This window comes from Sylvia atricapilla, chromosome 2, assembly GCF_009819655.1.
Source record: "Sylvia atricapilla isolate bSylAtr1 chromosome 2, bSylAtr1.pri, whole genome shotgun sequence".
Classification (NCBI taxonomy): Eukaryota; Metazoa; Chordata; class Aves; order Passeriformes; family Sylviidae; genus Sylvia; species Sylvia atricapilla.
In genome coordinates, this window is record NC_089141.1 from 76,334,231 (window position 1) to 76,346,744 (window position 12,514).

Genomic DNA, 12,514 nt, shown 5'->3' on the forward strand with positions numbered 1-12,514 from the left:
TTACTGCCTTGAGAAAGTTCTGCTGTGGTCTGTATCTGAAAGTATTCTTAATTTAGTCACTGATCATCCCAACTCTGCCCTTGTATGTGAAGAGACTCTGTGCTTGCATCCTAGTGAACCTGATCTGAAAGTGCTTTCCAGGTATAGGCATTATGAAGTTCATGATGCAGTACAGCAAAACATGACTAGGGCATGTGTCTGACTACACCTCATCTGTATTGTTCCCTCTTTGTGGAGAAACTGAAGGCTTCTTCCTTCCAATGTGCTCATAGCAAGTGTACATCTAACTATCTAACTAAATCTTCAGGCTTCATGGCTCCAAATGGTGGCCTAGCAGCTCTGAAAAGGGATTGAATTCAGGACCCTGTCTTTTCCAAAGAACAGATTGAATTTTTCTGGCAGAGATTGTGATAAATCTTTGCATGTAAAGGCATTTACTGACTTGTAGGTTCAGTATCAAAGGTCATCATACAGGAGCTATTGGCCCATGTTTTAAACTCTGTGGATTTGCAGATAGGAATTAGTTTCTTTGGCTAGTAGCTTCAGCTGCAGACTTGATAACCTCCAAGCTAGAAATTTGTACTAAATTACTTTTTAAGAGTTAACCTTTAAAAAATTTGGAGCTTTTTGTTAGTAATTCCCCCCTATTGTCTCACCTTCTGTAACTTTTCCTAGATATTGAAGTCTTGCATACTTAGTGTATATCTGTTTTAAAAGTTTTTGCCAAGGCAGCTTCCAGCAACAGATATTTAGAGAGATGAAAAGATTTTGTCTTTAACCTATAATAATAGGAAAATGTAAATGGTCCTGTTTTTGGAATTTTCTTGGTGCTTATGCCAATTTTAAGAACGGAACTCGAACATCTGTTCTCAGATTCCAAAAATGCCTTATAATTTCTCTTCTGTGCTCTTGTGCTTGGAATGAGCAGTGGGGCTGGAAGAAGTTAATGTGAAATAATAAGTAGCAAATCATTCTGAATCTTCCACCTCCTAAAGCAAAGGATATATGAAGTGTGCAGTATAAGAGGACAATGCTTTAAAAACTCATCAGCATTACGTATTACAGGCCTGTACATTGAGTTATCTTCCCAAAGCATTGCATTTGGCCTTTCAAAGTGTTGTGCAAAAACAGGAGTGTATGGGCTTGACATGTTTGGTCTGTCCTGGCCAGGTATGTGATGTTCAGGTAAGGGGAAGGAATCTATTGGACAGGTAAAGAACAATGTTTACTAAACTATTTTTTAAAAACCCCACATATTCACATGCCATCTACATGTATAAACACATGTAAAATGCTGAGACTAGATAATTTTTAGTTGTTTTTTTTATAAATTTAGAGTTAAGCTTAAGCAATCTGTATTGGTTCTGTGTGTGAAGTCGATAAAATTTGGGTATCTATTGGCTACTTAACTTATCAGGGGTTTGGAGGGCTTCTACAATACTAATGGCTATCAAACATCTACTTTTTAACTAGATGGCCCTTCTAATGCTGGCCTTGACAAGAAAACTTTTACTATTTCCTGATTCTGAAAACTGAAATTTTACATAATGAGCAGTCTTCTGTTAGTGTCTGACTGCCTCGAAAGAAAATTGTTTTAATTAAAGCAGCACTGCTGATCTCAGAGCTGGAGGCAGAAAGTTGGCATGACTGTTTCACTTCAGACAACTACAGGAAGGCTTGTGGCAACATCAGTAATGCTTTTGTACAACTTAAACTTCAGTGTGAGTAAATGTACAGTAGGGAGAGAGGGATCTCTCTTAGAGAGATCCTCTTTTCCTCTGTATAATTGTGTATGTTTGAAGGGATCTAGAGACAGCATCTTGTCCACCTTCATCCTCTGAATAGACTCAGCTCTCTGTTTAAATTGATTGCTTAGAGCTTTGCCTGATTGGGTCTTGCACTGAGATTACACAGCTTCCCTAAAAAGCCTGCTCTGCTTCTTCATTCTTTCCAGAAATTTTTTTTCCTCACATCCATTTGGAAGTAATTTTTAGCACTGGACAGTTGCAGCTGCACAGTTTTGTAAGATAAAACAAGGTCAGAATATCAGATAGTAATTTCTATTTGATATAATTTAAAATAATTTACAGATGTATGGATGAGATAATTAGGCACCTGTCTTTTTTTTAACAGGTATTGCAGTTTAGATTTCTAATTAGCACACTTCCTTCTGTGAAAGAAAAAGTCAGTTGTGAATAATTGTGCATAAAACTACGTGATATAAAAATGTTTACAAAACAAGACAGAGCCTTTGATATAGGAGTTGAAATACCTGTAAATCAGTTTCAGTAAGAAACACTGTATGGCTGTTTGTTGCAGCACTTTATTTTTTTTTTTTTTGACAGATCAGGTAGTGCTTAGAATCACTAATTTTGTCCCTTTTTAATAGGTAATTAAATATATTGAAGTTAAGTGTGGTTTTAGGAGATTTGTACATTAGGTGTAATTTCTTGAAATTACAACACTGTTGAAAAAGTGTGAATATATACTTTTAGATTGACACATTTCTCTACTGTAAATTTACCTATGTTGTGAATCTATGATCTAGGTTAACTGCATCCAAGAGGAGGAAAGCATGAAAATTTTAACTCAGTTGTGCTGTGGTTCTTATTGTGGGCACAAGTGTCAGGGATTCTATTTTGGTAATCAGTCACACAGAAATTTGACCAAACTTTCCATATGTATCAACATGAATGGCACTAATATGCCACTTGAGTATAGAGCCTATAGAAAATTTCAGTGGAGCCTTTGGGTCCTTGCATTATGCTGTCTCACCCTGAGAAAGCAATTCATGAAGTTGTTTGTCAGAGCTTATGACCCAAGGAGTATTCTTTCTGCTATTTAGAGGAAAAAAAAAAAGAAGTTGATAAATGAAGTGTCTTGCAATCTTGATTTTGTTTAACTACATATGTAAAGAGAAGAAACAAGGAAGCATGCAGAATGCTCTGTATAACACTCACTTATACTTAAAGGCGGGGAAAAACTGCTAGTACAGCTGGTGTGTTCTGTGAGGTCAAGTATTGCATATTTAGTTTGTGCTCAGTGGTGGAATTTGCAATGTCTGTAGTAATACATTTGTAGTTCTTTAATGCACAATTAACCAATTTCTGCTGTTCTTGAGTATTAAGAGGGCTGTGTGCTGTAAGTAATGGTGAGCTTCACTTTTACTTCTGTATAGCAACTACTTGGTAATAACTGGTCTTAAAATTCTCTTACTTTATTAGTTTTATAGAAGAAAATGCCAAGAAAGAGAATGAATACATAATGGTTGTAAATGTTCAGGCTTTTTATACACAATGAAATTTTTTGTGCTTTGAGAATATTTTGGTTTGGTTTGTGGTTTGTTGGGATTTTTTTTGTCTTTGTAAGAAAAGCATGAAAAAAGGGATACTCATTACAGAATGAGCTGCAAATTATATAACTTGGTATTTGGATCTGTGTGTTGATTAGTGAAGATTGAGTGTTTACTGAAATCAGTAAGTGTTCTTTCTTGTATGCTTCTGGACTTTTAAAATACAGATTATTTTTCTTTGTTCTCATTATTTTAGGGAAGGTTTTAGGTTTTCTTCTCAAGAAGCTGCTTCAAGTTTTGGTGATGATCGCTTACTGATAGAAAAGTTCATTGATAACCCTCGTCACATAGAAATCCAGGTTTGTACTATTATTATTGCTACTATTAATTACTGTGTATTTATGTAATGAGATTTGAACTAATAAATAAATGAAAGTTCAAAATGTTTCAAACACTCCACTAAAAAAGGCCTAGAGTCTTGTGTTTTCCGGTGTCTTGGGTCATTGCTCAAGCTACATGGCTATCATGTACAATACAGCCTTCCTGTTTTTATTCTCTAGCCTTTCTTTGGCAGGAAGAACTGTGAACTGTGCTCAGTTTGTTGGGGAGAAAAAAAAAGTTATAGGCATCTGTCCTGAAGGCTGGAGGTTTGAACTCTGGATCCTGTTGGAGTGCTTGAGTGCAGCAAAGGATGTAGGAATTCAAGAACTGCCATGCTTGACAATGCTTTGCAAGGTCTAGGTGGTTTTGTCAGTATTCTGGAATTCTGTTCTGAAATATCTAATTCTACTTGAGAACTCAGGAAGATTTGTGCCCCATTTTGGGCAGTTTGTGGTTCAAAATCAGATCTATCTTCTAACTTCTGCATTATTTCCATTTCTGTCATTTACTGAGTTTAGTCAGGTCTGCTGATGCAGAACGTAAGTTGTTTCTTTTAGGCACTTGTTCACAAAATTACGGTATCAAAATTTGTGATGATGTTTGATCTTATGTAGATAGCTGAATTGTGTTTGTCAATAGCCTTGAGTATTTCCTGACAAGAAATCTATATGGAGCATATTCATTTCCTCAACAGAAATTTCTTAAATTTCTTTTTTTACACAGAAATTTAATTTCTTTTTGTGCAAAATCTAAACCCTTTCCATATTGTGGCACATGGTTGTTGTTTCTTAAAAATTTTTAAATAGTGAGACCCTAAAGTAGCTCAATGACTGAGTGAAACAACAACAGTAAACTTGATAGGGGAGAATGATTTCTAAGGGTGATATATTTAACATTTTTCACTCTGCCATATTTGTGCCCACAGCCTGATGCTTCGTATGGGGTTAACTTGCATATCGTAGAATCTTAGAATGGTTTGATTTGGAAGGGACCTTGAAAGGCTATCTAGTCCAACCCCCTGCAGTGAACAGGGACATGTTCAACAGGATCAGGCTGCCCAGCCTGATCTTAAATATTTCTGGGAATGGGACATCTGCCACCTCTCTGGGCAACCTGTTCTGTTGTTTCACCACTCCCATAATGAAAGATTTCTCCCTTATATCTAGTTTAAATAAAAAAGGTCTAATAAATAAAAAATCGAAAATAAAATCTATTATTTTGTAGTTTAAAGCCATTACTCCTTTTCCTGTTACTATAGGCCTTGCTAAAAAGTTTGTCTCCATTGGTCTTATCAGCCCCTCTCTTAAGTACTGAAAAGCTGCAATTTGGTCTCCCCAGACCCCTTTTTTTCCCAGGCTGAACTACCCCAAATCTCTTAGCCTTTCCTCACAGGAGAGGTGTTTGGTCTCTCTGATTATTTTGTGGTTCTATGCTGGACCTGTTTCAACAGGTCCATGTTTTTTCTGTACTGAAGGCTCCAGAGCTGGATGTAGTACTCCTGGTATGGTCTCAGCAGGGAGGAGTAGAAGGGAAGAAGGAAGAGTGAAATGAAGAAACAGTCTGTAAACAGTGAGATGGCAAAATGGAGAAACAGTACAGAAATGAAATTTAAACCCCACCTTATTCTCTATTGAAAAGTCATGGAAAAGTATATACTGAACTCAGTTTCAGCATTGATCTTAGTGTTCAAAAGAGGCTGGATTGCTAGAGCATCTTTCTGTATTCTCTTGCTATGGCTAATAATTTTTGGCTACCTCTGTCTGTTTTTCTTTGTGCAGATCAGTACACCTTAAAGATCTCTTTCTTTCAGTGCTTGCAGATTTGGGAGATTCAGCAGGTTCCTACTGATTCTTCAATGACAAAAATTAGATGAGATTGATTCTGCCATACTTCCATGAACTCTGGGTAGATTTTACATTGTCTTTGTTCCTTTGGGTTTAAAAAAGGGTTACCCCGAAAAATTAAGTAGTACTGTATTTACAAAGTGTTGAATAATTTCAGCAAAATGGCTTTGCTATTAATAATTTATAGTTTTATTTATAATGGGTATACAGTGAATGTTGTTTTCCTTATACCAGCACTTTGATGGTACCTTTTAACAATATCATAGCGTATCATTTTAACTTCATGTTCTAATCAGCTTTAGGACGTTGACCTTGGTTCATTTTCAAACTGCTGAATATACAAACAATTTGAGACCAGATGCCAAATATTTATTAATTCAGCAGTGACTTTTAAATAGAACTTTTTTTTAGCTTTTTCATATTTCTCCAAAGCATTGGTACTCAAAATTATGAAATAAGAAGTTTCCTGTGTCTAGCTATAAAACAATCACTTTGTAAAACATGAGAAAAGACTAAAACAATTAACAGGAAAATAGAGTCCAAATACACTTTATGCTTGAACTGATTTGAAGTCTTGTTCTCCTGAAGTATCTGATAAAAAGTTTAAAGTAAGAGTACATGGAATGTCTTATACTTGGCCAGACAACAATCCTACCACTGGAAACAGAATTTAGCTGAATCATGTAGGAGGGATTCCACTACATAATATTTAGTTATTTTGGCATGTAGATGTACACAGTGTGTACTAATGTCCTAATCATCTAATCCTGCAAAATGAGGCATTTTCTTTTATGAATATTTAGATAAAAGAAACAAAAGCTGTAACTGGGACATGCATTTTTAGTGAGATGTGTACTGGAATCTCATGTCATCTCAGAGGTGATGATTTCAGAATGCTGCAAATATCTATAGTTAGTGTCTTTTACTGGAAGTAGTGGACACAGAATAAAAATAAAAGCCTAATGCTGGATGTTGTTGGCTTATTCTATTTTTAATAACTTTCTCATAGCAGATGTTCATGCCTGTCTCTCTTTTCCAGTAACTAATAACGGAAAAACATTTCTTTTAGGATCCAGGTTGCTGAAATTTGGTAGGGTATGAGAAACGTCCTGAAGTGAAGAAAAAATTACTGCTTGGATTGAAAAAATGTATTGTGCTTCTCTCCTCTCTCTGCATTTTTCAGAAGAGGATATCTTCTGAAAAATACAGAGAGAGAGAGAGGAGAGAAACACAATGACCAATTTTTATTATAATGTTCCAAGATTTTTTTTTGTTTGTTTGTTTGTTTTGACAAGTCAGAATTCTGTGGAAAGTTTAGTGATGCAGAAGTGCTGACAAGGAATCATTGTTCTAACAGGACAGTGATTTTTCTATCAAGTACCATACTGTGCTCTAGAGGTACTGCTTTAATGCTAAAATAACCCCCACAAAAGAGTCCAAAAATCTTTGGACCTCACGAATGATTTCTTGTAGGGCCCCATGAGTTTGTAGGATTCCAGTCATCTGGATTGGATGGGTGAGCACTTAGGTAGGAAGTACCTGGGCTTTTCCCTGCCCTTTTCCCACCCTGTAGCATCCTGGTGCTACTGCTGCTGCTAAACCTCCCTCTGGACAGGGGAAGAAGGTTCTGGGAGATGCTGTAGTTTAGGAAATCCTAAAGTCATCTATCTGCTGGATTCTTTTTTTTTTTCACTAGAAAGCTCCATAAATTTGTGGGAGCACAGCAGAATTTTTTAGGAGGGGGAAACATCTGATGTTACCAGAGTACCCTGGATCTGATGCTGCACAGTGCACGTGAGTTGTCTCCATGAGTTCACTGCCTCGTTTGCAGTCACATTTACCCAGATTTTTCACGCCTTACCAACCATTGGTGTCATAGATGCGGGAATTCATCTTGCCTAGTGCCATAGTTCTTTTTGATGCTAAAAGGAATAATAAATAATACAGATTCGTTGTCACAAATGTGAGTAGATATGGTTGAGTTCACACAGTTTGAGGAAGATTGTCTCCTTGTTTTTATCTTGTCGGTTTTCAGTGTAGAACTGAGCTATTAAAGAATGAAGCATGAATATTGGCATGGGTTCCCGCAGATCAGAGCAGGAAGACAGATGAAAAAAAAATGGGTTAGAAAAAAAATTTTATAAGGAAGAAAGGGAGCAGGTGTGGTCTGTGTTAAAAGAAATTGTTCTAAGAATAAGTGTACAGTTATCATCATAAGATGGGAAGAAGCCTACTTGAATCTTCAAATCTAGTATTGGTATTGGAAATGGCTGCATCATACCATCAATTTCATAAAGGGACAGAGTTCCTTTTCTTACTTTCACCTCTAGGTTGAAGTGGAAGAATCAATTAAGAGTTTTGCTATGCTCAACTTGTGGGTTTTTTCTAGCGTGTAATTTATGTATTTGATACTGGGGTCTAGATACTTGATTTTGTTATGTCTTTCATGAACTGAAGCTGCGGCCAAGAACTGTAGTTATTGATTTTTAAAAAAACCTGTTGAAATTACTGTTTTAATTTCCTTTGCAAGTACTGAGGTAGGTGCAAATTTTATTCTCCTTAATGAAGGATAACAAAGTCTCTGAAATTTTTTTTCCCCATTAAAGACAGGGCACTGCGGTTTGCCTACTAAGAAAACTCCATTAGATATTTTTTTCTGAAAGCTTTTGTGTGTAATTCAGGAGCAAAATTTGGCATACTTTGAGATTTATTTTGTTGATGCAATATTTTGCTTTTGTGTACTTTTGTAATGCAGTGCAATTTAAAATGCTTGAAAAATCTAATTTTAATCTTATTTCAGCCTTTTTTAAGAAAATCCCTAATATTCAGAAATCAAATTTTGAAGTGAGAGGGTGTTTTGCTATGTACAGACTCTACATAGAGGCTTTAGAATAGTCCTACTCAGAATGTGAAGGAATGTTCAATTAGTATTTCATATATAATTAATTTTCTACATGAGCTTTTACCCCCAAGCTTTATTTTTAGTTGAGAAAAAAAATCCCAAATCCTAAATGCTGCATAACAGTATTATGTCAAAACACCATATGCTTACATTTGTTTGTTAATAACAGTGTGTTATTGTTTCAGGTTTTGGCAGATAAACATGGCAATGCCTTGTGGTTGAATGAAAGAGAATGCTCCATTCAAAGGAGAAACCAGAAAGTTGTGGAGGAAGCACCAAGGTGTGTATACTGGATTCTTGATGCAGATTTGTAGTAACTGAAAGCCCTTTTGGAAGCCTGCTGGTTCTATTTATTGTACAAGTGCAAGCAAATTTTATTCTATTAAAAAGCACAAAGAAAATAAATGTTTGGTACAGTAATTCGACTGTAATGCAATTCTGATCATATTCTTGAGGGTGTTTTGATTTTGCTTTATAGTGTCTTTCTGTAAGAAAGCTGGTGTCGTGTAGGTAAATTTTTTTTGTGATCTTGTATAAAATGGATTTGGATCTTACCAATATACTATATGTGTGTGGTATGGCTTTCTTTGTATATATGAGGTTTTTCTTTGATATTCACTTTTGGATGTAAAAGTCAAGTAAAATATGAAATAAGTATGAATTTTACCACAGATACAGGTACTTGGCTGTTAAAGGCCACATAATACTGTGTATTTCCATTTGAATCGGAATATGAAATACAAAATACTCTGCAGCACTTTAGTACCATTCATGGTAGTGAGCTGGACATCTAGGTGTCTAGTAAATAAAAAGTGCAAAATTATTTTAATCTTACTGGTTTAATGTGAAGCTGAAATACCTTGCTGCTGTGCAAGATATGGCCTTGCTGTGTTTTCTGTTGCATAGCAGTCATCAGAAATATGTGTATAAAAAGGGCAGCAAGAAATTCTGATTTCCAAAAGGCACAGACGGGTCTATCACTGCTTGTGGGAATTACCAGTGTAATATGTTCACCAGCTGGGATAGGTTTGCTATATTTTTTTATGGCACAGAACTATGTGATGCAAATGACATTTCTTTCGAAGTGTCTCATTAGTTAATGTTGAATTGTAATTGCAGGACTGCCACTGTTGGCCTATATTTTAAATAAAAGAACAAAGTTTAGATCTAAAGCTACAAATCCACTTATAAATGCTTCCTGCTTGTGCTTGTACATTTCTTGGAAACCTTATGCTGCTTATGCCTAAAGATCTTTCTGTGTTATTGTGGAAAGTGAAAACTTCAGGTCCTGATATAATGCACATGTGCATCTATGTGTACCTAAGCACTTAAAAGAGGAGTATCTTCTGCCTCATAAGTATATTTAAGGCAATGCCTGTTATTCCTGGCTGCTCCTTATCCATGCCTGCGGTCAATTCAAGTGGCATGATTTGTCTTTCTCTCACCAGCCAGATGTGATCAGAGTGTTTTCTTTCATCAGAAATACTGGCCTTTTAACTTTTTTGGGCTTCTCTGTTGGAGTTGCTAGTGAGTTTTCTCATCCCTTCCTATAACCCTACAAGAGTGTGGGCAAGTCAATAGCTTCCAAAATTTGGCGTGAAAACATTTCTTCCTTTTTGTTATTGCATGTTTTAGACTGCCAGACTTCTGCTGGCAGCTTTGGAAGCTTTACCTGCCTTACAGCCACTTGCACTTGGCTGCAGAATCCATTAATTTTCAAAGGGTTACAAGACCTGCAGATAAAGCAGGGCACTAACTTTGGTGAGACACCAGAGAGACCCTAAAGCCTCAAGTTAACCCTTCCTGTGAATGCTGTTTCAGTTTGATTGCTTAAGGAATCCTGGACACATTTCTTCTTATATAGCTGGATGTAGGAAATACACTGTCCTCTTTTCTCCTGTTTTAAATGGTAGCTGCTATTAGAAACTCTGAGACAGGTCAACCCTTTTTATTTTCTTTCATGAAGCCTGGGAAATAGGGGTGTTGTGGGCTAAAATGTTGGGGGGTTTTGTCTTTTGGACAATTTAGGGCTTTTGACATTGGCCTCTTCTCATGGCTTTTTTGGTTTATTATGATAGCATTTTCCTAAGTGTCTAATTTAAGAGACAGAGGGCCTTCTGGCTTGGAGAGTACCCTATGATTTTCTTAAAGCTAAATCTGCAGCTGCTGAATTTATCCTTATGGATCATTTTGTGTTTGTGTCTCCAGTTTTACTAGGTAAGTTTGATCTTTTGTTAAAAGCAAACAGCAAACAAAAAATGCTGTCATTTGCCTAGAGAAACCCCTTCAGCTCACACACTAATGAGGTTACAATATTCAAAGGACCCCTGGTGTTCATGATGGTCAATCCCCCAGACTCAAATAGGAGACCAAAAACTTTACTTATACCCTTTTCACATGGTGAGTTGTCCTGTTTTGGGAAGCACAGACAATAAGACACATCCAATCATCACCAGTTTTCTAGTTTGTGCTCAGTGAAATTAGTGATGCACAAAGCATCCAGTGATGCACCATTATTTTATCTGCTTCTACTTTCACACATTTTTGGATATGCTGTTGTCTTCTCATTTCACAGAGGCTGACATTTAAAGAGATGAGTAGCATTTAATACTATGTTGTTCCTTAGTTGAGTTTTTGTTCCTCAAGTGCCCAAGCTCTTCTCTCTGTTCATTTTCAGAGACAGTTGCCATGCGACACTGTACTTTGGCAAGAAAAAAAAACAAAGGTGTGGTTGTATTTTCCTGTTGCTGGAGTGATTAATAAGAGATTGTTTCCCATGTGGAAAAACAAGGCCTATAAGTTTATCAGAAAATCCATGGATCCTTTAGGATTAATCAGAATTGAATGCAGAAGAGTATTAACCGACATCCTATTCAATAATTGGAGTAGTAACTCAGAGGAGTGCTCTAAAACTTTATTTTGGTGAGCACATGTGTCTATCTAACAATTTCTGAACCTGTTAGAAGCTTCTTAAAGCACTTCAAATTTGCCTCACCACTTGTGTGAAGCAATGGTCATCTGTTCAGAGGCACTGACAATTTGAATGAATGTATATAGGCAGGAACTTAGCAGAAAGGTGCATTATTGAATTAGACTCTATCTACAGGTTCTTCTTAGAGTTGTTATGCATATATGTGTGTCAGACTCTACATTTCCTCTCACTGCCTAGAAATCTTTGAAGGATTTTGGGTTAAGAGAAATGTGAGCATGTTCTGATTGTGACTGTGCATGTGCTTCAAAGATGGGCACCATTTAGATGTGGGGGCAGAACTGTGTACTCAAATCCTTTAGCCTATTTATGCCCATGGTCTGGTAGTATATAATGAATATCTCAAAGGATAATGCTTTGTGTAGATAAGTAATTTTTTTAAACAAACCATATGCTTGAAGCAGAGAAGCTGACCTTGACATTTAGAAAATTGAGGTTCATTCCCACAGTGTGGTGGACTATTTAGAGGAAGGGTAAGTGTAATTGATGATTTATTTTTTGTTCAAACAGAGCAGTAAATTTCCACTGATGGTGTAGCTGTTTGTATTTTTCAAAATCTCAATTTTGTCTGTGAGTGAAGGTGACGGGTATTTTGGGACACCTTACATGATAAACTAGCAGTGGAGAGGTAACATCTGCCCATGTGGTTCATCTCCCTGGCTGTCGAAACAAAGTGACAAACTGATTGTATTATCTTTGATTAACTTACACTAACTTGATGAAGGTCTTATGAATGAAGTGTCAGGTCTGACTTATTTTTTCTTTGGGATACTTTTATTTTGTGAATATCTTTTTTATGGTAGCCTTTGTGCTGCCATAGGAGCTGTTTGGTCTAATGAATAACAGGTGTATGAGTGAGAAAAAGATTTGAAGTCTGGTTTAAAATGCTGTGTTTTCAAGTGATGCCTAGTTAGACTGGAGAAGAGTTATATTGGTTATAAAAGATGCATGGTTATAAAAGGGAGAAACAATGTATTTGAAAGGTAAAGCAGTGGAGGGGAATATGAAAACTTTGGTTAATTAACCTAGCCAATGGTAGGGTTGATCCAGCCATTTCAGAGAGTAAAGCTTAACTGTGTGGCATAGATCAAGTTTAGCCATGTGAC

The 12,514-nt window shown here is 36.4% G+C and overlaps 1 protein-coding gene across 1 annotated transcript in view; it reads left to right on the forward strand.

Moving 5' to 3' along the window:
- Window positions 1-12,514, forward strand: part of PCCA (propionyl-CoA carboxylase subunit alpha) — a 270,508-nt gene that overhangs the window by 89,211 nt on the left and 168,783 nt on the right. Inside the window, exons 10-11 of the mRNA XM_066313485.1 lie at window positions 3,549-3,651; window positions 8,605-8,699. Coding sequence (XP_066169582.1) covers window positions 3,549-3,651; window positions 8,605-8,699 — 198 coding nt within the window. The remainder of the gene's footprint in view (window positions 1-3,548; window positions 3,652-8,604; window positions 8,700-12,514) is intronic.